The sequence below is a fragment of the Rhinatrema bivittatum genome, chromosome 3 (assembly GCF_901001135.1).
Source record: "Rhinatrema bivittatum chromosome 3, aRhiBiv1.1, whole genome shotgun sequence".
In the NCBI taxonomy this organism is placed as follows: Eukaryota; Metazoa; Chordata; class Amphibia; order Gymnophiona; family Rhinatrematidae; genus Rhinatrema; species Rhinatrema bivittatum.
The window spans coordinates 163,004,627-163,030,726 of NC_042617.1; the positions used below are offsets into that span (position 1 = coordinate 163,004,627).

At 43.9% G+C, this 26,100-nt stretch overlaps 1 protein-coding gene across 3 annotated transcripts in view; it reads left to right on the plus strand.

Moving 5' to 3' along the window:
- The window catches only part of MTR (5-methyltetrahydrofolate-homocysteine methyltransferase), a 357,506-nt gene that overhangs the window by 280,796 nt on the left and 50,610 nt on the right, over nucleotides 1–26,100 (plus strand). For all 3 annotated transcript variants that reach the window (XM_029593902.1, XM_029593903.1, XM_029593904.1), the window contains one exon: nucleotides 8,485–8,681. In XM_029593902.1, the coding sequence (XP_029449762.1) occupies nucleotides 8,485–8,681 (197 nt within the window). The remainder of the gene's footprint in view (nucleotides 1–8,484; nucleotides 8,682–26,100) is intronic.

The following is a 26,100-nucleotide window of genomic DNA, read 5'->3' on the forward strand; positions in this document are numbered from 1 at the left end:
GTAGTGGCTGTTGCCTTTTACAGAGGCTGGTTGATGGCAGAATCTTATCTCATCCAATTGTGTCTCATTTCCTTCAGGGAGTGAAGCATATTTGGTCTCCAGTGAGAGCATTGGTATCTGTCTGAAATCTGAGTTTGATACTGGCATATCTGTTTAGTCATCCATTTGAGCTTCAGAGAGGGGTTGCTTAACCTGCTTACTCTTAAGACAGTGTGTTTTGGTAGCAGTCTGTTCCAACAGACAAATTTTGGAGTTGCAGGTTCTGTAATGTAGCAATCCCTTTTTGGTTTTTTTAGACAAGGTAGTCTAACCAGATATGTCTCCCTTCCTTTTAAAGGGACTCAGGAAGAGAAGAGTGTGCCCAATTTGGTTACTTAGATTTTAGGAGAGTTCTGTGGTATTTACAGGTCACTAATAGTTTCAGAACTTTGGAGCATCACTTTGTTCTGTTTAATGGGTCTGGAAAAGGCAGAGCAGCTTTGAAGATTTCGATAGCTTGTTGGATTAAGGAAGTGATAGGAGAGGCTTATATATCCAAGGCAGTTCCACTTTCCAAGAAATTGAGGGTGTTCTCTCCTAGGGTGCAGGTGGCTTTGAGGGCAGAATTTAGCCAAGTGTCATCTTTAGAGATTTTCAGAGTGGCAACCTGGTCTTTCTTGCATACTTTTTCGAAGCACTATCATCTCAACCTTCGAGCCAGGAAAGGTGCTTTCTTGGGTTTGGAAGTCTTGATGGGCAGACTTGACGGTGTCCCACCCAATAGAGGAATAGCTTGGGTACATCCTATGCATCTGGACTGAACTGGTTGGATAAAGAGGAAGGAAAAGATAATTCTTAGCTGATAATTTCCTTTCTTTGACTCCAACCAGACTAGTCCAGGACCCACACTGTTCTGGCATATATTATTTTCCTGGTTCATTTTCAGAATAATTGCTTCTATGTGCAAGTTGACGCAAATGAGCTTAAGGTAATAAACTTATCAAGGAATGCAGAATGTTTCTTCTGTTTCTTTGTTTTCTGTTTGTTCTTCCTTGGAAACCCACTTGTTTTTGCATAAGGGCTGTTATGCTCTCCTCCTCCAGAGGGCAGGAGCTAGCAATCTATTATCGCTCACCCCGCCAGGAGGGCGGAGTTAGCAATCTGTTCTGCTTTCCTCTTGAAAGGGGGAGGAGTTAGCAATTGGTCATGATCTGTAGTGCTTACACCACCAGGAGGGCGGAGTTAGCAATCTGTTAGTGAACTGCTGTTAGATGCTTCTGTAAGGGAAGAAGGTAGTAATCTGTTATGGATCAACTCCCCAGGGAAGAGGAGTTGGCAATCTGTTCAATGATACTCTTCTGAGGAGAGGAGCTAACAATAAGTATATTGTACTTCGCTACTGAGCTAGCACTCTATCATGCCTTCGCTACAGAGTAGCAAACTGTTATATATAGGCTGCTGGCAAGTCCCATAGAAAGAGGAGTTAGCTATCTATATAATACTTCCGTAAGCGGTGTAGTGGTTGGCTCCCACAGAGTGACAATAGTGTAAGGAATGACCACTTAGAGGAAATGGTGAATGCCTGGGCCAGTGGCAGATGACAGCGCCCCCAGGAGGAGATCCTGAAAGGATCCACCGGCTAGGCAGGAATATGAAATAAACACAAATAGTTCTTTATTAGGCTGAAAGCTTGAACCACCAGTGGTGGCAGTAGTGAGTCGATGTGTCTGGCAGGGTTGAAGTCCTTCTGATACTGGAATATAATCTCTGGGTTGCTGAGCTGTAGAGAGAGACTAGAAGTAGTGAGTAGACAGGGTATACTGGATACAAGATGGTACACTCACAATAGTAGATGTCTGCAATGGTCTCTATGCCACAGAGAGTCTTTAGTACATTCAGGAACAGGAGCCGTAGGCGAGCATTGGTTCCTATAAACAGTCTATAATAAGAAATCACAATAGCTGTATATGAATTGGCTTCTAGAGTAGAAGAGAGTCTGTAAAGGATTCTAGGAACATTGGCCCTCGTGGAGCGAGTACCGGTTCCTATCTGCAATCTTGCCAATATAACTCATGATCTCCGTACCTGTGATAATGTCTTGGACGGAAGGCAGTCTTCAGAGCTATAGGAATGTAGGCCCTCGTGGAGCGAGTACCGATTCCTATTTACAATAGAACTCACTGTGCTCACGTCTGCGATCGCTTCCAGGCAATGAGGAGTCTTCTGAGTATTCAGGGACGTAGGCCCTCGAGGAGCGAGTACAGGATCCCGTCTTGGCAATCTGAAATCAAGAAGAGAGAGCGGAGCCCCCGTGAACCGGGTACTCCTGGTGAGTTTGAAAAGGTCAAGCAGTGGAGAAGAATTCCCCTGGCTGACTCGGATCGTTGTTGCAAGTAGCGCGAACTGCCGAAGCAAGTCCAAAGGGAGTTCCTTGCTAACTCGTTAGAGGTTAGCAAACAAAGACCTTTTAAAGTGAAGATGGATTACGTCACTACGGGGGGACGCCCCCGAGGTTCGCGCCCTTGCTGGTACAAAGTCTGGAGCGCGCGCGCCCTTACGTCATCGGGTACATGGCGGACCCGTAGCGTCAAGCCAGCCCGGGGACACCGGGACCAAGAGGCAGGGAGAAGCTGCGGCTGCATCTGTCTATCAGAGCCGAAGGGAGTCGTTCCCAAGGTAGAGAGGGTGGAGTGAGGGCGAGAAGAGGCATGAACGCAACAAGGGCTAAGGGAAAGATTTAGTTTATTAAAATGTGTATCTTAGCTTGTTACATAGAATAGTTGCAGGCTGAGGTCAGCCTATATAGGATGACATCAGCTAGCCTGTTAGTCTCTGTCTTCATCTGTTGGCTGGGAGTTTTGGATACACTGGAGGCTGGGGCCCTGTATGGAACAATAAAAATTTATAGGATAGCGATGGCCTACATTTTTCTATGGCAGGAAAGAGGATACTAATTGAAAAATTCAGATCCTACATTATCAGGCATTTAAACTAGAGAGCAGGGGTGGCAGGGGGTGGCCAGTGAAATTGGCATGGCATCCCCAAGCAAAACAGGAAGAAGGAAGAGAAAGTAACAAAATCAATCAGTTCAAAAATGCAGAAAAGGTGATTAGAAAGAACAGCTGGAAAGCTATGACCACAGATGCTTGTAGTCTAGGCAATAAAACCCAGACCTGCAGGTCCAAATGGTGGAGGCTGACTTGGACATTGCTGCTGTTATAGAGACATAGTATGCTGAGTCGCATGATTGGGTTATGGCCATCCCGAGCTATAACATATAGAAGGACAGAGAGGACAGAAAAGGGGGAGGAATAGCTCTTTATGTCAGAAACAATATCCATGCAACTGAATTACAAGGGACATGGGTTAAAACAGAAGCATTATGGGCCATCCTAAAAATAAAATGGTGCTGCCATTTTTACTGGTGTGATCTACAGATCACCAACTCAAACTGGACAGAGTTCTGATAGAAGACATCCAAAAGGTGGGAAAGTAGGAAGAAGTGTTTCTTGTTGGAGACTTTAATCTGCTGGTTGTGGATTGGAGCATCCCTTCTGAGGAATCTATGAGAAGTGGAGAGATAGTGAATGCTCTTCAGGGGGCTCTGCTCAAACAAATGATAAAGGAACCCATGAGGGAGGGTGTAATCCTCCACCTAGAGCTCACTAATGTGAATAATGTCTCTGTTTGGGTAGGGGCTCACCTGAGCGGCAGTGATGATATGGTTTGATATCGCAAATAAGATACAGAGAAGTCGCATGAAGACCCAAGTTTTGAATTTCACACAAATAAGGACTTTGTCAAAATGAGGACATACCTGGAAGAAGATCTGGAAGACTAGGAGAAAATGGGTGAGGTGGAGCAACAGTGGGCCAAATGAAAGGAGCTATTACAAAGGCAACAAATCTATATGTTAGAAAAGTAAACAAAAGTAAGAGTTAAAAGAAACCAGCCTGGTTCTCAAAGGAGGTGGCTGAAAAAATAAAGGCAAAAAGAACAAGAAGTATAAGGAATCCCAAAAAAGGGAATACAGAGATGAATATCTGTTAAAACTGAGAGAGACGAAGAAAGAAATAAGGATATCAAAAGGTCTAGCAGAAGAAAGGATTGCCAAAGAGGTAAAGCAAGGTGACAAAACATTTTTTAGATATATTAAAGAAAGAAGAGAGGACAGAAGTGTAGTGAAATTGAAAGGTGACCAGGAGCAATGTTTGGAGAGAGATGATGAAATCGCAGAAATATTAAACAAATACTTCAGTTTGATGTTCACTAAAGATGACCCTGGAGAAAGGATCATTGCTAGTTGAGAAAATCGTAAATGGGGATGGGGCAGACGAAACTCCATTTACAGAATAGAATACACAGGAAGAGCTAGGCAAACTCAAAGTGAACAAGGCGATGGGGCTAGATGAGGTACGTCCCAGGATACTGAGGGAGCTCAGAGATGTGCTGGTGGGTCCGCTGAAGGACCTGTTCAATAGATCCCTGAAAAGCGGGAGTGGTGCCGCGAGATTGGAGAAGAACAGTGGTTATACTGCCTCACAAGGCAGGTAGCAGAGAAGAGGCTGGAAACTACAGGCTGGATAGCTTCACCTTGGTGGTGGGAAACTCCCTACCACCGTTCTCTCTGGAACTCCCTACCACCGGACCTCCGCATTGAGCCGTGCCATACTACTTTTAAAGTGAAACTCAAGACTTGGCTCTTCCGTCAAGCTTTCCCAGAGAGCTAAAAGCAAGAAGAACAACAACCATCCTTGCCTTACAGCAATAATCTAATGTTTATATTACTTCAGTTATATGTTTCCAAGTTGTGTTCTAAGTTGATCTTAGTTGGTTTTTTTTGATCTTAGTTGTTTTTCCCAATAGATTGTACTTTATTATATATTATCCGTTCATTAATTCGATATGTTCCATGTAAACCGCCTCCCCGGCGATAGTTATTTCTGTTAAATGTGAACCGGAGTGATATGTATTGTATACAGGAACTTCCGGTATATAAAAACCAAAAATAAAAAAATAAATAAAATTAATGGATATGCTGCTAAAGGAAAGGATAGTGAACTATCTACAATCGTGTGGGTTGCTGAACCCGAGGCAGCATAGATTCACTGGGGGATAGTCCTGACAGCCAAATCTGATTGATTTTTTAAATTGAGTGGCTAGAGAATTGGATCGAGGAAGAATGCTCAATGTGATCTACTTGGATTTCAGCAAAGCTTTTGATATGGTCCAGCATAAATGTGAATAAAATGAGAATCTTGGGAGTGAGCACCAAGGTGATGGCATAGATTACAAACTGATTTACTGATAGATGACGTGTATTGATAAATGGAACCTAATCTGAAGAGAGAACTACATTAATTGGAGTGCCACAGGAATTGGTGTTGGGACCAGTTCTGTTTAGTATCTTTGTGAGCGACATTGCGGAAGGGATAGAAGGTAAAGTTTGTCTATTTGCAGATGATACTAAGATCTGCAGCAGAGTGGACACGCCTGATGGAGCAGAGTGAATGAAAATTGATTTAAGAAAACTTGAAGAGTAGTCAAAGACTTGACAGCTGGGATTCAATGCCAAGAAGTGCAGAGTCATGCATCTGGGATGCAGTAATCCAAAGAGTTGTATATGATAGGGAAGAAAGACTGATATGCACTGACCAAGAGAGGGATCTTGGGGTAATAGTGTCTGGAGATCTGAAGATGGTGAAGCAATGTGACAAGGCAATATCTAAAGCCAGAAGAATGTAGAGCTACATAGAAAGAGGAATAACTAGTAAGAAAAAGGAGGTGATGATGCCCCTGTACAGGTCCTTGGTGAGGCCTCACCTGGAGTACTGCGTTGTTCTGGCGACCGTATCTCAAAAGAGATAGAGACAGGATGGAGGCGGTCCAGAGAATGGTGACCAAAATGGTGTGGGGTCACTATCAGAAGGCTTTATGAGGAGAGGCTGAAGGATTTAAATATGTATACCCTGGAAGAGAAGTGGAGGGGAGATATGATACAGATCTTCAGATACCTGAAAGGTTTCAATGATGCATGAACTTCAAACCTTTTGTTTTGGAAAGAAATCAGTAGAACTAGGGTTCATGAAATGAAACTACAGGGGAAACAACTCAGAGCCAACACAAGGAAATATTTCTTCACAGAGAAGGTGGTATGTGCCTGGAATGCAGACGAAAACAGTCAAAGAATTCAAAGTGTAGAGAAAGGGGAAATGAAGAAAAGAATGCACGGGGTATTTGCTGCTGTGGCGGTTACTGCCCTTAACAGAAAGTATGGGGATTACTATCCTTAGCCAATAAGCTTTGATGCAACTGCAACATTACTCTCTGCTTTGACACAGAGAGTGGGGTGGAAAAGAGGTATTTGATTCAGACGACAACCAATACGGACCTTGACATTTATGGTCTGAGATACTGATATGCAGACATAAGGGAAAAAGCACAGGACTTATTCTATTGCCAAGTCCATAAGCAAAGCACGTCAAGCAGCACTGTCTGAATTTTCAAGAAGGCTCATCACCCAGTAAAAGAGAAACATGGGTGTAACCAGCACAGCATGGCAGATATGACTATAAGCTTGCTGGGCAGACTGGATAGATCTTTTTGGTCCTTTTCTTCCATCAATACTATGTTACTGTGAACTTGTGCATTTGGACTGATCTGGCTGGATTCAAGGAAAGGAAATTATCAGGTAAAAATTAATTTCTCCTTTCTCACACCAATTTTATTCTTAAAATACAGAAGTAATAGCAGTCATCAAGGACCAGTGTTCCAATATCTTTGTAAAAGTGAGCATTCAGATTTGTCCGATGACTAGGGTATATGTGAATGCTCATAAACTTGGGTCCTCTAATGCATCAAGCAGTTCTGGGTTTCAAGAAATCCATGGTGATTAGTTAACAGGTGTAGTTCATATACGTTTGGTTTAAGAAGCAGGTTAAGGAACCGCACTCTCCTTTTAAAATCTACCCCTAAGATTTCAACTGAGAGAGTATAAAATAAAAAAAAATGCAAGAAACATTTGAAAAGTTCATATTTACTTTTTTTTTTTTTTTTTTTTTTAAGTTCATGCCTTGGGTTTTGTGATAAAGGATTTAAGTGTGCTCCTAGGTACTGAATCCATAAAAGTATGGCATGCACTGGAGCAAAATTCAAACTGCCTGCATTGAAACAAAATCCATGGGCACTCTTCACCTGTAGACTTTGCCTCAGTTTTCAAAGGGAAAGTTCGAGCATACTTTTGCTTTAAAACTTGCTATGGGTACAAGGTTCCCACAGGACGTTTGCACCTGCTCTTTGTGCAGGTACTTTTTTCACGGAATACAGCATCTAGTGTTGAAAACGGAATGTATGGGCCTGATCTTCAAAAGCATTTACAGGCTTAAACTGGGTTTTACATGTGTGAATCTGCTTTGCACGTGGAAATGGGCTTTTGAAAATTGCTACAATATATGCCATTGAATAAATGACCTTAACGCGGGTAAATGGACTTTTGAAAATTGCTACAGTAGTATGATACATTTACATGTGTAACTCTTGAAAATTCACCTGTATGCATGTTCTTTTCCTCCACAGTCCAAAAACATGCATCTGGGAATGCTGCTGCCTCTAAATGCAGCTAAAAATGCAGTGGAGGAGTAGCCTAGTTCTTAGTGCAATGGGCTGAGAACCAGGGAGGCCAGGGTTCAAATCCCCCTGCCATTCCTTGTAACCTTAGGCAAGTCACTTTATCCTCCATTTCCTAAGGTACCAACTTAGTTTGTGAACCCTCTGGGGACAGAGAAAATACCTACAGTACCTGTCGCCTAGTACTACAATGAAAAGGTGTGCGCCAAATATTAAATAATACTTGTAATTATATTGAGGAAAGGCAGTTTTCAGATATACATATAGGTCAGTATTGAGTGGGAGCAGCAGGTTGCCCAACTACGGGTAACTTTAGCTGAGATATTCAGTGCAGCGTGTTTACCATTGAATATATCCAATAAAGTTTCAAATTTACCTCTAACTTTAGACCTGCCCTCTAAGATGACCACATATCTGGCTACACTTAGCTGGGTAGCATGGAATATCAGCCCTGCCTGTTTTGCCTTACATTCCCCCCCCTCGCTCCCAATGTTCTGCCTCTTTTTTTTTATTTTTAGCCTGATAATGATTTGCCTGGGTAAAACTAACTTGTTTGGTGGGGTGGGGAATTCAAATCTTGGGGTTTGTCTGGCTAAGTCCGAATTTAAGTAGACAAATCTCTTTGACTATGGACCTTTTAATGTACAAGCATAAATAGCTATTTATATGTTTAAATGGCTTTGAAATTGTTCTCTCCGTGTACACCCTGATGAGCTACCACTTATTGTACATATGTGATATATTTTTCATAGCCCTACTATTTAAAGTAATTGAGGGGAAAAATCTCTGCAGAGGGGTTGGGATCAAGTTTTAATTGATGGCATGTTTTTAAGTTGTCAGAGTTAAAGATGTTTCTGCTCTCCGCAATTTGGTTGACAGGAGAAGAGGCCAAAAGACTGTATGATGACGCCCAGAGCCTACTTACTACTCTGATTACTCAGAAGAAGCTGCAAACCAGGGGCATCGTGGGGTTTTGGCCTGCTCAGAGTGAGCAGGACGACATTCATATCTACACCGAAGAGGCCCAGCCGCAGTTTGCATCACCCATAGCTACATTTTATGGCCTACGGCAGCAGGTGGGGAAAAAGGGCAAATGCACCGATGTAGCCTGCTTTATAGACCTCATCTACATAAAGCATAAAAATGAAAAAAAGAAAGCCTTAAGAGGGAAGGAAGGACCAGGCAAGTGGTGAATGTATTTATGTATTTAAAAGATTTATAGCCTGAGCTAGGCCAAGTTCAAGGTGGGTAACAATGTAGCAATCAATAAATACAGCAAGCAGGACACAGTGGCATGCTAATGAGCTCTTCTCCAAGCTACTGCAACAGGGCCCGTGAAAGCACTAGGCGGATTAGGCGGCCACCTAGGGTGCCACTGGTCTGGGGACGGCGACGGCATGACTTCTTTTTCCTGTCCAGGCGGCCCAGAAGAGGAAGTGGTAGGTCCACAGGAGTAGGAAGAAGAAGAGGCCATGCAGGAAAAAGAACAGTGCAGTCCCTGGGCCAATGCAGGAAGAGGCAGCATTGGTCCCAGGTTCGCACGGCATTCGAGCACTGGAGGAGGAGAAACAGCACTCCCGCGTCCATGCAGGCACATTTCCCAGACCATCGCAGGAAGAGGCAGCATTGCTCCCAAGTTCATGTGGTGATCGAGCATAGGAAGAACGGAAACGGTGCACCCTCCCCCCGCCCCACAGTGAAACAGCAACATCAGTGCGCACGACCTCAAGAAAGAAGGTGCTGAAAGAGGAGGCTGCTGCTGGACTTGTACTTCTACTGGGGAGGGGGAGGACGTGAATGAGTGAGAGCATGTGTGTGTCTGTGACTGCAACAGCATGTCTGTGTATATCTGTGAGAGCATGTATCTGGTGGGTGATAGAGCATGTCTGTCAGTGACAGCATGTGTGAGTATCTGTGAGAGTGTATTTGTGTCTGAGAGCATGTCTGTGTGTGCAAAAGAATATGTCTGTGTATGTTGCTATGTCTGAGAGAGCATAGCTGTGCTCACGTGTGTGAGAGAGCATGTTCTATGATTGAGCATCTATGTACATATGTGAGAAAGATTATGAGGATCAACCTCTCACCTCTCCCTGCTAATCCACAACAATCTCAGGGCATCTGGAAATCAAAAGATCCCAAGTATGAACAGCTGGGGAGTTTTTATCCTTTTTAAGTTTTAAGTATTGGATGGTGTTTGAAATATTTTATTGGTCTTTGGAAAATTTATATGAGTTTTAAATTATTAGATGTTATTCTCTTTGTCAGCTGTTTTGAAATATTCTTTTTATTAATATGGTTTTACTTCTATTGAAGATTCATATTTTCTGATTTTATTGTTTGATGTTTTCTGCGGAACTGTAATATTTGTTTCTCCATTGTTGCACTGCATAATAGTATAGCCTGTTGCGGTTAACAGATCAGTTTTTGTCTGCATGTTTTTATTAATACTTTATGGTTACTTTATTCTGCATTTTTGTGAGGATCTGTTTGTATTTTGCATGTGTGACTGAGTTGACGTATTCTGCTAGTGTGTAGGTTCTGTGTAGGGATCTATAGCAGTTTGGCTTTTTCTGTTTCTGTTTTCCTGATAGTAGGTGTTTTCCTGATAGAAGATGTATTGGCATTTTAGGGCCTAGTGTAATAATTGCAGTTTTGCCTTTTCATAAGTAGGGTTGTTAGTGTTTGAGTGCTGGCAGTTATTGAAGTTTTGATATGGGCGATTTACTATAGTGAAATTGTAATCCAGTTTATGTGTGGCTTTCTGAGAGCTAAACCTATTCCCAACACACATTACAATAGACCTAATACCAATGCCAAGGGCCTTTTTTATTTTTTTTGCAGGGTTTTACAGCACTGCATGTAAATATAATATATATGCTATAACTGATATTTTTACCTCAGAAGACTGCAGTTAAGTGTTCTTGCTCATGTAAAATCTATTATTATAAATACATAATTTTTAATTGTGTGTGGTGGGGGTGGTAGGCTATAGATTTTGCCTAGGGCACTGGCCCTGCACTACAAGTTTGTGCAAGCACAGTCCTTAGCATACCTAACAGATCAGCCTCTGATTTTCCTGGATGAAAACTACATGGCAGTGCTAAGTTCCCTAATAAGAACATAAGAAAATGCCATACTGGGTCAGACCAAGGGTCCATCAAGCCCAGCATCCTGTTTCCAACAGTGGCCAATCCAGGCCATAAGAACCTGGCAAGTACCCAAAAACTAAGTCTATTCCATGTAACCATTGCTAATGACAGTGGCTATTCTCTAAGTGAATTTAATAGCAGATAATGGACTTCTCCTCCAAGAACTTATCCAATCCTTTTTTAAACAGCTATATTAACTGCACTAACCACATCCTCCGGCAAAAAATTCCAGAGTCTAATTGTGCGTTGAGTAAAAAAGAACTTTCTCCGATTAGTTTTAAATGTGCCCCATGCTAACTTCATGGAGTGCCCCCTGGTCTTTCTACTATCTGAAAGAGTAAATAACCGATTCACATCTACCCGTTCTAGACCTCTCATGATTTTAAACACCTCTATCATATCCCCCCTCAGTCGCCAACTGGAAAAAGTCGATTTTTAACAGGTTCTTAAATGTTTTAACACAGATTGATAAATGTGGTTTTTCAACAGAGAAGGCTTTTTTCCCGAGTCTTCTGCAAGATATGCAGCCCTTAAAGAAGGAACATCAAGATTGCAATGATCGGAAAACACATGGAGGATTATATTTGCAAAGCATAACACTACTCCAAGGAGATTTGGTTTTACCCAATAGTTTATGTATTGTTTTATATTTAATTCTCCAATCCACAGGAAGCCAGTGTATTTTGCTGAGTATTAGTCATATGTTCTGTCACGCTTGAGCCTGTCAGGGCATGGACAGCTGCATTTTGACTGCCTTGAAGTGCTCTGAGTGTGGATGTCAGGACCCCAAGTTAAAAGGAGTTACAATAATCAAATTCTGTGATTAATAGCTTGGAGCACTGTATGAAATTCCTAATGACCTAGCACCGTTTATCAGTGCTCAAGCCAGGTGTTGCTGCAGGTCTGATGGGGTGGGAAGGGGGGGGGGGGCCTAGACAGGAAGATACCTGTATCTCAGCCCACAGAACGTGTCAAATACAGACATTCCTCTAACATTTGTGGCTCTCACCATGCCATATCAGGAGGCAGCAGCAGGTGCCGTTTGTGTTCAGAGGAGGAGGCCTGGAACAAAGCCGGTATGGCACCAGAAAGTTTGACAGCAATGGGGCCTGAATTTAACAGACTTTCTGCACACATAGCATAATCGCAGGAACAGAAGTAATCTTAGAGCTGTGATCCTCTTTGGAGATCAGAAATGGGGTCCCAAGTCCTGAGGAAGTACTGCTTTTGGTGAGATTTCCCATGCTGGCTAATGCAGGGGAAGACCTAGTGCCCTTAATTCTCCTCTGAGTTTATTCTCCTGCTTCTTTGATGAAGCAGGGAAAGCTAGGGGCTCTCATCTCCCATTGCTCTTCCCACAGGAGAGGTGTCTCTGGGACCCTCCAAGAAGCATCCCAGGTAAGAGTAGATCTGGGACCTAAAGGAAGATAGATCCAGCAGCCTTTTCACCTCCTGTGGGTCTTCTTAGGAACATTGGAGAGAGTTTGAAGAGTTCTCAGATGTAGGCGAGATTTCCATGAGAGAGAAAGAAGTTACCAGTAATTCACATTTTCTGAAAGAAGAGCTTTCCTAAGGGCCTTTGACATTTTGGAGGTTGCAAGGAAGTGAGAGTAGGACCTTTAGAAATCCCTTCATGGCAGGAATGAGAGAGCCTGCAAAGGCTTTTCCTGTACACCAGTCAGTTAAGGATTTGATAGAGATGGAATGGAATTCCCCAAACGCTTACTCCAAGGTTGGTAAAGCAATGGAGAAACTGAACTTTATTCAGTATAAACCAAAAAAATAATAAAAAATACAGTGAGTAGATCCCTTGGTAACCATTATCACAAGGAAGACCATGATCCTGGTTGAAGGGGGGGCACTGTGAAACATATATATATAGAAACATAGAAATGACGGCAGAAGAAGACCAAACGGCCCATCCAGTCTGCCCAGCAAGCTTTCGCACTTTTTTTTTTCTCTCATATACTTATCTGTTTCTCTTGGCTCTTAGTAACCTTTTTTATTCTATTTCCCTTCCACCCCCGCCATTAATGTAGAGAGCAGTGTTGGAACTGCATCTAAGTGAAATAGCTTAATTAGTTAAGGGTATTAACCACTGCAATAAGCAAGCCACACCCATGCTTTTCTGTTTATCCAGACTATGTAATTCAGTCCTTGTTGATTGTTGCCTGAATATAGATCCACCTTTCTTCATTCCCCCCTGCCGTTGAAGCAGAGAGCCATGCTGGCTATGCATTGAAAGTGAAGTATCAGTCTTGCTCCCCTGCCGTTGAAGCAGAGAGCTATGCTGGATATGCATTGAAAGTGAAGTATCAGGCTTATTTGGTTTGGGGTAGTAACTGCCGCAACAGGCAAGCTACTCCCCACTTTTTTGTGAATTCAAATCCTTTTTTCCACATTTCCTCAATGTGCTTCGGATGCTCAAAATAGTAAGATTGAATCTTTGATCAAGCAGTCTTTCAACATCTGTAGTTTGGCCTTACATGTAGTGGTTACCTGGGCAGACTGTGTTTCAGGTGCAGCAGTTTCAGGATAGAACACTGGGGATCTCAGGGGCAAATTTGGTGCTTGTGGCTCAGCTAGAAGCAGGCACAACGTTTTGAAAGATATCTTATTCGGGCTTTGGTTCAGAATGTATGTTTTTTTGTTTGTCCATATTTTTATTTATTAAATTGAGTTAAAAGCAAACAAAATAACAAATACAGTCATAATGTTATAATATGCCAACATATTGACTAAACATCCAGTTATGTTCAGAGTGTGATTTTAGTGGTGGTTGTTCATCGATTGCTCTGGTTGAACTAGGTAGCTGATTCAGCATCCAAGGCCCAACTAGCCAAGCTTCCTTTTAGGGGAACACTTCTCTTTATGTAGAAGAAAGTCAAGTATGTGGGAGAGTCCAAAGGTTACTGTAGGATAAGCCTAAGGCTGTACCCTATGCTACACCGCTTAGAAGTTGCTTTTATAAGTACTAGCATCTTGGGAAATGCCTCATCTTGGTGAAGCAGGTCTTTTCAAAGGTCCTAGGTTTTTTTTTTAAGGGGGAAGAAAAGGCAGTCGAGACAGAAATTCAGGTAGGGATGCTGGAGTCTGCATGCCTGAATGAAGGTATGGGGCCCATATACTGGAGCTACAGATTGGCAGCCACCTAATAATTTTTTTTATTGGAGGTGGGTCCCGATTACATCGAATCATTAAGTCCTGAACATCGTAAGACACTGTTACACCTTGGCATTTTCCCGTCCAAACTCAGATGGCTTTATGGTATCCTCCTGTTCTTCCCTACAGAAGAAGTTGGTGGCTTAGTCTACTGTGGATCAACTCTGACAGATAACGGTAGTAATATCTGTTCCAATGGCGGAGAGAGGGCAAGGAAGGTATTCTATTTGCTTTGTGGTTCCCAAGAAGAAAGACATTTTTTGTCTTAATTTGGATTTGAAGTAAATCAACAGAGTTCTCAAAATTCCTCATATCCAAATGGAGTCCCTGCAATCAGTCATGGTAATGGTAAGACAGGGGGAGTTTTGAACCACTTTGGATTGATGGAGGCCTATCTGCTTATTCCCATCAGGGTGGGTCATCAGAGGTATCTTTTATTTGTAGTGTTAGATTATTTCCAGTTCTGGGTGTTGTCCTTTGGACTAACTACAGCTCCAAGAACCTTCTCGATGGTGGTGGTAGCAGCAATGTTATATTGAGAAGGTATGGCTCATCAGGCCAGGTCAGTAGCAAAGAGCTACATTTCCATCACCAGAGTAGTAGAACTGTTGCAAGGTTGGGGCTGGGTATTGAATTTTGTCAAAAGCAAGCTGGATCCTTCTCAGTTCTTGGAGTACTTGGGAGTGCAATTCGACATGAAGTTAGGTTGAATATACATGACAATGAAGAGGATCGGGAAGCTTCAGGGCCAGGTCCGCAGTCTGATATCAATGGATAATTCCATCACATGGGAATTATCTACATGTCCTAGACTCCATGGAAGCTACCTTGGATCTAGTAGCCTGGGAAACAGCATACATGCGTCCCCTGCAGAATTCGAATATGTGTCTGACCGAACAAATAGCTATCACTATCGCAATAGTCTCTCCAGTCTCAGACTTACTCATTGAGTCTGTCCTTTTTGATGGAGGTCAGGTGCGGACTAAGGTGGTGGTTGGCTATGAAAAATCTGGAAATGGGAATAGATCTGGAGTCTCAGTTATGGGTAATAGTCAAATCCGATTCCAGTCTTTTCAGCTGGGGAGCTCACTGTCAAGGTCAGATTGCCTAGGAGAATTGGACCTCTGTAGAAGCTAAATGGTCCATCATTTGTTTGATGACCAGAAAAATAAAGAAAGAAAAAGTTTCTTCAGTGGGTCATCTGAGTGTGCTTTTACAAATGTGCATTTATGTTTTATGTATATTTTTATTCTTTTATAATGTTTGGATTTGTATACCGCCTTCGGAGATTTAATTAAATCGGGGAGGCAGGTTATAAATTTGTCTCATAAATAAGGTTAGGCTTGCTGGAGTTTATGCCGATCCTGCAAGGGCAGGCTATCTGTATCCCAACAGACCATACGGCAGCAGTAAATGTACATGAATCAACAAGGGCATACAAAATGTCTCATGTGGCTGAAGAAGAGAGACTTCAGTTAAGTTGGGCAAAGTGGCACCTTCGGGTGCTGTCAGCAGCACACAACCAGGGATGCAGAACATATAGGCCATCTTTCTGAGTAGGAACGCTCTCAATCCAGGAAAGCGGGAACGCTTGGAAACAGTCTTTGCTGTGATTTTAAACAGATAGGGAGAACCAGTCATGGGATCTGATGGATGTCAAGAAAAATGCCAAAGTGGAAAAGTTTTCCAGTTGCTAGAAAGAAAAGGATTCTGTGAGGTACATTTTCAGCCCTTGCTAACTAGCTGTTGTGGTTACGTGTGTTTTGGTGGATCCTTGGGTGCTGTGAAGGTGACCACACCCATGGGGAGGAACCCCGTGAGGAGCCACAGCACTCGGCTAGACTCATGCCACACAAAACATAGGGAAATGTTCTTTTATTAAACAGCTAGATGGTAGCCACCAGGTGGCAGTAGTGAGGTAGTCTGTAGTTGCAGTCCCAGGGAACTCGGCAGAGGGAGCCCTTCTCTCCATGATGATGTCAGGAGGTTCCGCAGCAGGTCTCCCAGCGAGGAGATACTGTGGGTGAGACAGACTGAGAGATTAGAGTACTCACTGAGAATAGATGTTGGTATGCGATTCCACCAGATAGTAGATGAAGGTACAGGCACCGAGGCAGGGAGAACAGGCCCTCGAGGAGCGAGTACCTATTCCCTGAAAGGCACCTGAAATAAAGCAGAGGGCCCCCGAGGAGCGAGTACCCAGGTTAGTTGATACCCCGAAGGACAGAGAGAAAGCTTCCAGTGGCAGCACGGAAGTGGCAGAGTAGCGTAGACAGGAACAGATACGAGTTCTTTCGTTACCGATCGAAGTCCTTGCTAACTCGGGGAGCTAGCAAATCAATGAGGCTGATATACCTGGATGGCGTGACGTCATCATGAGGGAATGCCCTCGAGGTTTGCACCAAAGGTTGTATAAAGATGTGGGTTGCATGCATGCGCGCACCCTAGTAGGTACCTGGGAGGAGCAATGGCGGGAGGCTGCACCATAGCTGTTCTGGGGACGCCAGAGTGGTCGGCTTGTAGATGCTGCGGGAGGAACTGAGATAAAGGTGAGGCAAGCAGGGCAAAGCCGTCGAAGACCGGACGCAACAGTACCTCCCTTCAAAGGACGACCACGCTAGTTCCTACCAGGTCTTGGTTTTTGAGGATGCTGCTGATGAAAGACTTGTAGCATCTCTTTATCCAAGATGTTGGACATGGGTGTCCAAGAGTTTTCTTCTGGTCCATATCCTTCCCTTGATAGGAGGTATTCCCATACTCTGCCTCGTCTTCTCACATCGAGAACTGCGTCTTCCTTGTATTCGATATCTTCCTCTGCATCAACGGATGTAGCATCAGGTATCTTGTTGGAAAACTCACTAAGTATCAACGGCTTCAATAGTGAGACATGGAATGCATTGTGGATCTTTAAAGTAGATGGTAGCTTCAGACTGTAGGTGAGATTGCCTAGTCGTCGGAGAATGGGGAATGGTCCAACGAAGCGAGGAGCAAATCGAGCTGAAGGAAATTTTAGTCTTAAATGCTTTGTGGAAAGCCAGACTTTGTCACCAGGCTTGAAGTCTGGAGCCTTGCAGTGATGAGCTTCGTATCCTTTCTTTGCTCGCAGTCCTGCTTTAATAAGCATCTCTTTTGTCTGAGTCCAAAGTTATTGGATATCTTTGGCAGTATATTGAGCTCTCGGGGACGACACTGATAACGGAAGTGGCAGTGGTAGTCGTCCGTAGACCACGTCGAATGGTGTTGATCCAGTGGATTTTTTCTGGATGAGAATTTATGGCAAATTCTGCCCATGGCAACAGTTTGCTTCAATCATTCTGGCGAGTGTTCACGTAGGCACAACTGAACTGCTTGAGTGTCCTGTTCATCCTCTCTGTTTGCCCGTTGGATTGGGGATGATATGCCGATGTGAAATCGAGGGCAATATCGAACTTCTTACATAGTGCCTTCCAGAAGATTGCTGTGAATTGAGCTCCACGATCGTAGACTATGTGCTTAGGCAAGCCATGCAGGCGGAAGATGTGCGAGATGAATAGCTTGGCGAGCTCCATGACGGTGGGTAAGCCTAGGAGAGCCACAAAATGCGCCATCTTCGAAAACCGATCGACAGTCACCCATATGGTATTATTTCCTCCAGAAACTGGCAAATCAACCACGAAGTCAGTGGCGATATGTGTCCATGGTTCTTCTGGCACTGGCAAGGGTTGAAGTAGACCCCATGGTCGACCCAGTGGTGTCTTCTGTTTAGCACAGTTAACGCAGGAAGCAACGTAGGAGAATGTGTCTTCCTTCATGGTGGGCCACCAGTAAAAGGTTTGAAGCTTAGACAGGGTTCTACGTTGACCAGGATGTCCTGAAAGTTTGGAGTAGTGGGCCCAAGCCAATAACTTTTTCCTGAGGTGCTTGGGTACAATAGTCTTTCCTGCAGGTACTGAATGAGTAGCTGCCAATATGACCTTCTCTGGGTCAATGATGTGTTGCGGTTCCTCTGGAATATCCTCGGAGAGGAAAGAGCGAGATAGAGCGACAGCTCTGATATTCTTGGTTCTAGGGGAGATACTTGAGCACAAAGTTGAATCTGTTGAAAAACAGAGCCATCTTGCTTGTCTATGATTCAGGCGCTGTGCATGGCAGAGATTCTCCAGATTCTTATGGTCTGTGAAGACCGTTATTTGATGTTGTGCTCCTTCGATCCAAGGGCGCCATTCTTCGAATGCCAGTTTTATAGCTAGGAGCTCTTTATCTCCTATTCCGTAATTTTTCTTTGCAGGAGAGAAGCGACGGGAGAAGAATGAGCACGGTTGTGGAACCTTTGAATCACCAGCTTGGCTTAATATGGCCCCTACACCAACGTCTGAGGCAACGACCTCCATGATAAAAGGCTTGGAGGGGTCTGGGTGTCGAAGACACGGCTTGTGTAGAAAGGCATCTTTCAGCTTCTGAAATGCCGTTATAGCCTCTGGAAACCATTTAGCAGCTTTGGCGCCTTTCTTTGTGATAGCGGTAAGCGGCACTGTAAGTGAAGAGTAGTTCTTGATGAAGTTTCTATAATAATTGGTGAAACCTAAGAAGCGTCTGAGAGCTTTTAACCCTGTTTGTTGTGCCCAGTTCTTGATACTCCCCAGCTTCTGTGGGTCCATTTGAAAACCTTGGTTAGACATGATATAGCCCGACTCTTTGTGAAATTCACATTTGGATAGCTTGCGTAGAGATGGTTCTCAAGTAGTCTCTGAAGTACTCTCTTTACATCCTCTTGGTGAGTGCTCATGTCGAGAGAATATTAAAATGTCGTCCAAGTAAACGACACATTTATAGAGGAGATCCCGGAAAATGTAGTTCATTAAATTTTGAAAGATGACTGGGGTGTTACACAGGCCAAAGGGCATCACTAGATATTCAAAGTGGCCGTCCCGAGTGTTGAAGGCCATCTTCCACTCATCGCCTTCTCGAATGCGAAGTAGATTATAGGCTCCATTCAAATCCAGTTTGGAAAAGATTTGAGCTCCTTGTAGCCTGTCAAATAACTCTGAGATCAGAGGTAAAGGATAGCGATCCTTTTTTGTTATCTCAATAAGGCCCCTGTAATCTATGCATGGGCGTAGTGTTCCGTCCTTTTTGTCCACAAAGAAAAAGCCTGCACCAGCAGGGGACTTGGATGGTCATATGAAGCCCTTTTGGAGGTTCTCCTGAATGTATTCAGACATGGCTTTGTTTTCTGCCACAGAGAGGGGGTACACTCTACCCTTGGGTGGCTCCGTATTAGGCTTCAGGTTGATGACGCAGTCATACGGTCGGTGAGGTGGAAGAATATCTGCAGCTTCCTTTGAAAAAACATCTTGAAAGATGAGTATTGAGGCAGCAACCCCGGCATTACTGGAATGGTAGGCATACAGGGTAATGGTTCTACCTCCATCAAGCACTTCTTATGGCAGTCTGGACCCCATCTTGACAGTTCCAGTGTGGCCCAATCGAACTGAGGCATGTGCTGCTGTAGCCATGGTAATCCCAGTACTATAGGGTGCATGGCCTTCTCTAATTCGAAGAAGGAGATGGTCTCCGAATGGAGGGCACTGGTACGCAGGCACACTGGTTCAGTGCGACCTCACCCAGTAAGGGCTCTCCATGGATGGATGAAAGAAATGGAGGCTTCATAATGGAAGTGGGGATCCGTAGATGCTCCACTACTCATTGAAGAATGAAATTGCCTCCTGCCCCGGAGTTCACTCGGGCAAGAGTCTGATACTCTAAGGGTCCACAGATCAAGGATACAGGAAGAGAGCGCGGAGGAGGAGTGGTAAGATCTAAGAAGAGTCCTCCAACAGGACTTAGGTCTGCCAGTTTCCCGGACATATAGGGCAATTTTGGACAGCATGGCCAGCTTGTCCACAGTACATACACAGCCCTAGTTTCTTCCGTGTTCTTCTCTCTTTCGACGTCAGATGGCTGCGGCCTAACTGCAAAGGTTCCTCTTTGCCGGCTGCTGGGACCGAAGGCACAGGCTTAGGTACAGCCTTGACTCGAACTTTACCGGCTAAGGTCTCCTAGGCATCTTGGTCTCTTGGACTTTGTCGCGAAGTCTGCGATCGATCCTGGTTGCCAATTTCACTACTTCAGCCAAAGTCTCGGGCATCTCTCGAGCGGAGAGTTCGTCTTTCAGACGAGAGTTCAGTCCTTCAAAAAAGAGTGTCTTCAGGCACCTCGGGTCCCAGGATAATTCATACGCCAGTGTCTTGAACTCAATGGCAAAGTCAGCAAGTGGTCTGTTCCCTTGCTTCAAGTGAACCAAAGAAGATCCTGTAATGGTATACCGGGCAGGATCATCAAAAACTGATTTGAACAGTTCGAGGAAACCTTCAAGGTCATGAAGAATCGGATCCTCACGCTCCCACAGTGAAGAGGCCCAAGTTAAGGCTCATCCTTCTAGGTATGACAGGATATCTGTAGTCTTAGCATAGGCTGTGGGGAAGTGACCAGGTTGTAATGCAAAATGCATGCAGCACTGGTTAATGAAGTCTCTGCATCTCCAAAGTTCTCCCGAGAAGCGGGTAGGAGCTGCTAGTGGCACTGTGGTCTTGACCGTCACCTCAGGTTTAGCTTCTTTACCTGAAGTGGAAGGCGAGTTCATCTGTTTGTGTAGTAGATTAAATGCAGTGGTCAGTCATTCCAGCGCAGTCTACTGTTTGGAGATCCGCTGAGCCAGGCCTGGAATGGCTTGCAACACAGTGAGCTGAGCTGGATCCATGGAGTTAGCAATCTGTTGTGGTTATGTGTGTTTTGGTGGATCCTTGGGTGCTGTGAAGGTGACCACGCCTATGAGGAGGAGCCACAGCACTGGGCTAGACTCCTGCTACACAAAACACAGGGAAATGTTCTTTTATTAAACAGCTAGATGGTAGCCACCAGGTGGCAGTAGTGAGGTAGTCTGTAGTTGCATTCCCAGGGACTTCGGCAGAGGGAGCCCTTCTCTCCACGATGAAATCAGGAGGTTCCTCTGCAGGTCTCCCAACGAGGAGATACTGTGGGTGAGACAGACTGAGAGGTTAGAGTACTCACTGAGAATAGCTGTTGGTATGCGATTCCACCAGATAGTAGATGAAGGTACAGGCACCGAGGCAGGGAGAGCAGGCCCTCGAGCGAGTACCAGTTCCATGAAAGGTACCTGAAATAAAGCAGAGGGCCCCCGAGGAGTGAAGTACCCAGGTTAGTTGATACCCCGAAGGGCAGAGAGAAAGCTTCCAGCGGCAGCACGGAAGTGGCAGAGTAGCGTAGACAGGAACGGATACAAGTCCTTTCGAAGTCCTTGCTAACTCGGGGAGCTAGCAAATCAATGAGGCTGATATACCCGGATGGCGTGACGTCATCATGAGGGAACACCCTCGAGGTTCGCGCCAAGGGTTGTATGAAGATGTGGGTTGCGCGCACGCACACTAGTAGGTACCTGGGAGGAGCAATGGCGGGAGGCTGCACCATAGCCGTTCTGGGGACGCCAGAGTGGTCGGCTTGTAGACGCTGCGGTAGCCATCTTGCCCCAGGTAAGCGGGAGAAGCTGAGATAAAGGTGAGGCAAGCAGGGCGAAGCCGTCGAAGACCGGACGCAACACTAGCAGGGTATATTCAGTGGTGCAATAATGCCACTGAATATATCCTGCTATCTTAAAGTTAGCTGGCTATGTATAACCGGCTAACATTAGGACAATCCAAGGGCCCAACCAGGTTTAACAAATTTTGGAGTTAGCTGGTTAACTTAAGCAGCTAACTCCGCTCCTTCCTAGAATGCCTCCTGCCCACACCCCTGTCTTAACCAACTACATTCTAGCCGGGTAACTAGTTACCCGGCTAGAATTTACTCAGATAAGGGCTGAATATAACTGGGTGAGCCATTTAGACAGATATTTATTACATTATCCATCTAAATCACTTTTAAATATGGACCTCTGAAGGTCTAGATGCCTTGACTCGGCCATGGCCAGGTCAAGGCCGTCTGTATGCCTTCCCTCTGTGGCTGTTGGTGGGTCCAGTTATTCAGAAGATAGCAGATCACAGGAATCTAGTTGTTCTGGTGGCTGCTGATTGGCCCAGGCATCTGTGATATGTAGATCTGATGAGAATCATGATAGAGGAGCCTCTTTGATTTCCTGAAGGCAGGTGTCTTTTGTTTTAGGGGGTGATGATACTCAAATATCCTTTGCCATTCTGCCTTACGGCCTTGCCCTTGAGAAGCCTCATTTAAATAGGAAAGGCTATTCAGAAAAGGTAGTATCTACTTTATTGCAAGCTCAAAAGAGGTTCACTTTCCTGGCTTGTGTTAAAGTGTGGAAAATATTTGTGGCATAGTGTGCAGAGAAGGGCATATCCCCCTACAAGGCCTCAGTTCCTTTGATCTTAATTTTCCAAGAAGTTATGGGCTGGTAATTTCCTTAAAGTGCAATTGGTTTGGCTTACATTGCTGTGGGTGTGCTTCTCTCCAGAGGCCTTAGGGTACATTTGATTAGGACACAAGTTTCATCATGTGAAACCATTCATAGAAGCTCTGAATGGTTTCTCTGGTAGTGATTTGTTGGGCAGCTACTTGGTCATCATTCCATTCCTTGATGAAGCATTGCCACCTTGATATGAATGCCAGGAAAGATGCCATGTTTGGCATGAGCATCTTGAGGGTGGGTTTAGCAGTTTCTCATCCAGTTAATGTAAAAAACAATATCCAAGCAATTGAACTGCAAGGAATATGAGGTAGAGAAGAAGCATTATGGGCTGTTCTAAAAAAAAGATGGTGCATTCATTTTTACTGGAGTAGTTTACAGGCTTCCAACTCAAATGGAAGAACTAGACAGAGATCTAGGTTGAAGACATCCAAAAGGTGGGAAAGAAGGGAGAAGTGTTGGTTGATGGAGATTTTAATCTTCCGGGCGTAGACTAAAGAATTCCTTCTGTGGAATCTAACAGAAGTAGAGGTATAGTGGATGCCCTGCAAGGGGCTCTGTTCAAACAAATGGTAATGGAACCCACGAGGGAGGAAGTTATACTTGACTTAGTGCTCACTAATGGGGATAATGCGTCTGATGTCTGAGGTGGTGCTCACATCAGCACCAGTGATCATCAAACGATATGCTTTGATATCACAAACAGGATATGGAGAAGTCACACAAAGACCTGAGTTTGAACTTCAAAAATACAGACTTCATTGAAATGGGGAAATACCTGGAGGTAGAACTAGAAGACTGGGAGAAAATGAGAGAAGTGGAACAACAGTAGGCCAAACTAAAAGGAGCAATTACAAAGGCAACTAATCTATATGTTAGAAAAGTAAACAAAGACAAGAGAAATAAGAAACATATCTGGTTCTTAAAGGAGGTGGCTGATAAAAGCAAAAAGAACAGCATTCAAGAAATATAAATGATCCCAAAAAAGAGAAATACAGGGAAGAATATCTGGTGAAACTGAGGGAGACTAAGAAAATAATCAAGAAAGCAAAAAGTCAGACAGAAGAAAGGATTGCCAAAGAGGTAAAGAGAGGTAACATCATTTTTCAGATATATCAGAGAAAGGTCCAAGGTGGTATCATGAACTTGAAAGGTGAAAAGGATCAATGTATGGAGAGAGACAAAGATAAGGCAGAAATATTAAACAAATACTTCAGTTCAGTGTTCACTAAAGAAGACCCTGGAGAAGGATCATCGCTAGTTAACAAGACATTGGAGGGGGGGTTGAGTAAATGAAACTCTGTTTACAGAAGTTATTGTATGGGAAGAGCTAGGAAAACTGAAAGTGGACAAAGCCATGGTGCCGGATGAGGTTCATCCTAGGATACTGAGGGAGCTGAGAGATGTGCTGGCGAGTCTGTTGCATATCCTGCTCAATAGATCCCTGGAAACGGGAGTGGTGCCGAGTGACTGGAGAAGAGCAGTGGTGGTCCTGCTTCACAAGAGTGGGAGCAGAGAGGAGACTGGAAATTACCGGCCAGTTAGCCTCACCTCAGTGGTGGGAAAATTAATGGAGACTCTTCTGAAGGAAAGGATAGTGAATTATCTACAATCAGGGGGATTGCTTGTCCCGAGGCAGAATGGGATTCACCAGGGGAAGGTCCTTTTAGACAAATCTAATTGATTTTTTTGATTGGATGACTAAAAAATTGGATTGAGGAAGAGCACTCAATATGATATACTTGGATTTCAGTAAAGCTTTTGATACAGTCCCGCATAGGAGGCTTGTCAATAAAATGACAAGCTTGGGAGTGAGCGCCAAAGTGGTGGCATGGATTACAAACTGGTTGACTAATCGGAGAAAATTATTTTTCACTCAATGCATAATAAAGCTCTGGAATTTGTTGCCAGAGGATGTGGTTAGTGCAGTTAGTGTAGCTGGGTTTAAAAAAGGTTTGGATAAGTTCTTGGGGGAGAAGTCCATTAACTGCTATTAATCAAGTTGACTTAGGGAATGGCCTCTATTACTGGCATCAGTAGCATGGAATCTTCTTAGTGTTTGGGTACTTGCCAGGTTCTTGTGGCCTGGTTTGGTCTCTGTTAGAAACAGGATGCTGGGCTTGATGAACCCTTGGGCTGATCCAGCATGGCAAGTTCTTATGTGGTGGATGTCTGGAATGCCCATCCGGAGGAGGTGGTGAAGACAAAAACTGTTAAGGATTTCAAAGGAGCATGGGATAAACACTGTGGATCCCTAAAGGCTAGAGTATAGAAATGAGGAAAAGAGCACATGGGAGTAACTTGCTGGTGTGGCATTATTACCCTTAATCAACAAGCCTTCATATTGTTTATGCAGCTCATTATTGCTCTCTGCTTATCGGCAGGGGGAATTAGTTTCGGACAACAACCAATAAGGACATGAATTTTATGGTCTGGGAAAACAAGCATGGGAGTAACTTGCTGATGCAGCTGTTACTACCCTTAACCAATAAGACTTATACTTGTGATGTAACTCCAACATTGCTCTCTGCTTCAACGGCAAGAGATCACAGATAATTGGACTTGGACAGTTACTTTAACAGTTTGGACTTGGACAGTTTATTTATTTATTTATTTATTTATTTATTAATTTAAAATTTTTATATACCGGCATTCATGTTACAAACCGGTTTACATATAACAGGGGTGTACAATGAACAATTGAGTAACCTATTGGTGTGGAAGGAAGCAGTTACAAATAACAAGGTAATAGAACTGGGAGAAGAGAAGAAATGGAGCGTATAACATTAGATGAAGGTATTTACATTAGCAGAAACATATTTACATGAGTAAGTGGTAGATCTGGCTGAATAGAATTAATCGGTGTCCGGGAATGCTTTTTTAAACAGCCAGGTCTTAAGTCTCTTCCTGAAGGTTGGGAGGCTGGGCTCCTGTCTAAGGTCCGGAGGGATGGAGTTCCACAGAAGGGGGCCAGCTGTTGAGAAGGCCCGATCTCTCAAGGTAATGTGTCTGGTGGTTTTGGCTGGGGGCACTTGAAGAGATCCACTGAGTGCGTTTCTTGTTGGTCTGGAGGAGTTGTAAATTTGGAAAGGGACTTGTAAGTCTAGAGGGGTGTGTTGATGGATAGTTTTGTATATTATGGAAAGAGATTTGTAGAGGATTCTAAAGTGAACAGGCAACCAGTGGAGATCTTTTAGGATTGGAGATATATGGTCCCTCCTCCTGGAATTTGTCAGTAGTCTTGCCGCAGCGTTTTGTAACATCTGAAGGGGTTTAGTGTAGGAGGAGGGTAGGCCCAGAAGGATAGAGTTACAGTAATCGATCTTAGAAAAAATGATAGCTTGTAGAATGGTTCTGAAATCCTGAGTGTGGAAGAGTGGTCTGATTCTTTTCAGAACTTGGAGTTTATGGAAACAATCCTTGGTGGTTCTGTTGATGGAGGCTTTAAGGTTCATCCTGTTATCAATTAATACTCCTAGATCTCTCACCTGTGTAGTAGTTGGGATAGTTGGAGGATTTGAGATGGAATTGTTATCTGGGGAGATGAGTAGCATTTCTGTTTTAGAGGAGTTTAAAACTAGGTTTAGGTTAGACAGGAGACGTTTAATTTCGGAGAGACAGTTTTCCCAGTGAACCAATGTTTTTGCGTAAGAATCTTTAATGGGTATCACGATCTGGATGTCGTTGGCGTAAAGGAAATGTTTGAGGTTAAGGTTGGAGAGGAGTTTGCAGATTGGTAACAGATAAATGTTAAAGAGTGTAGGTGAT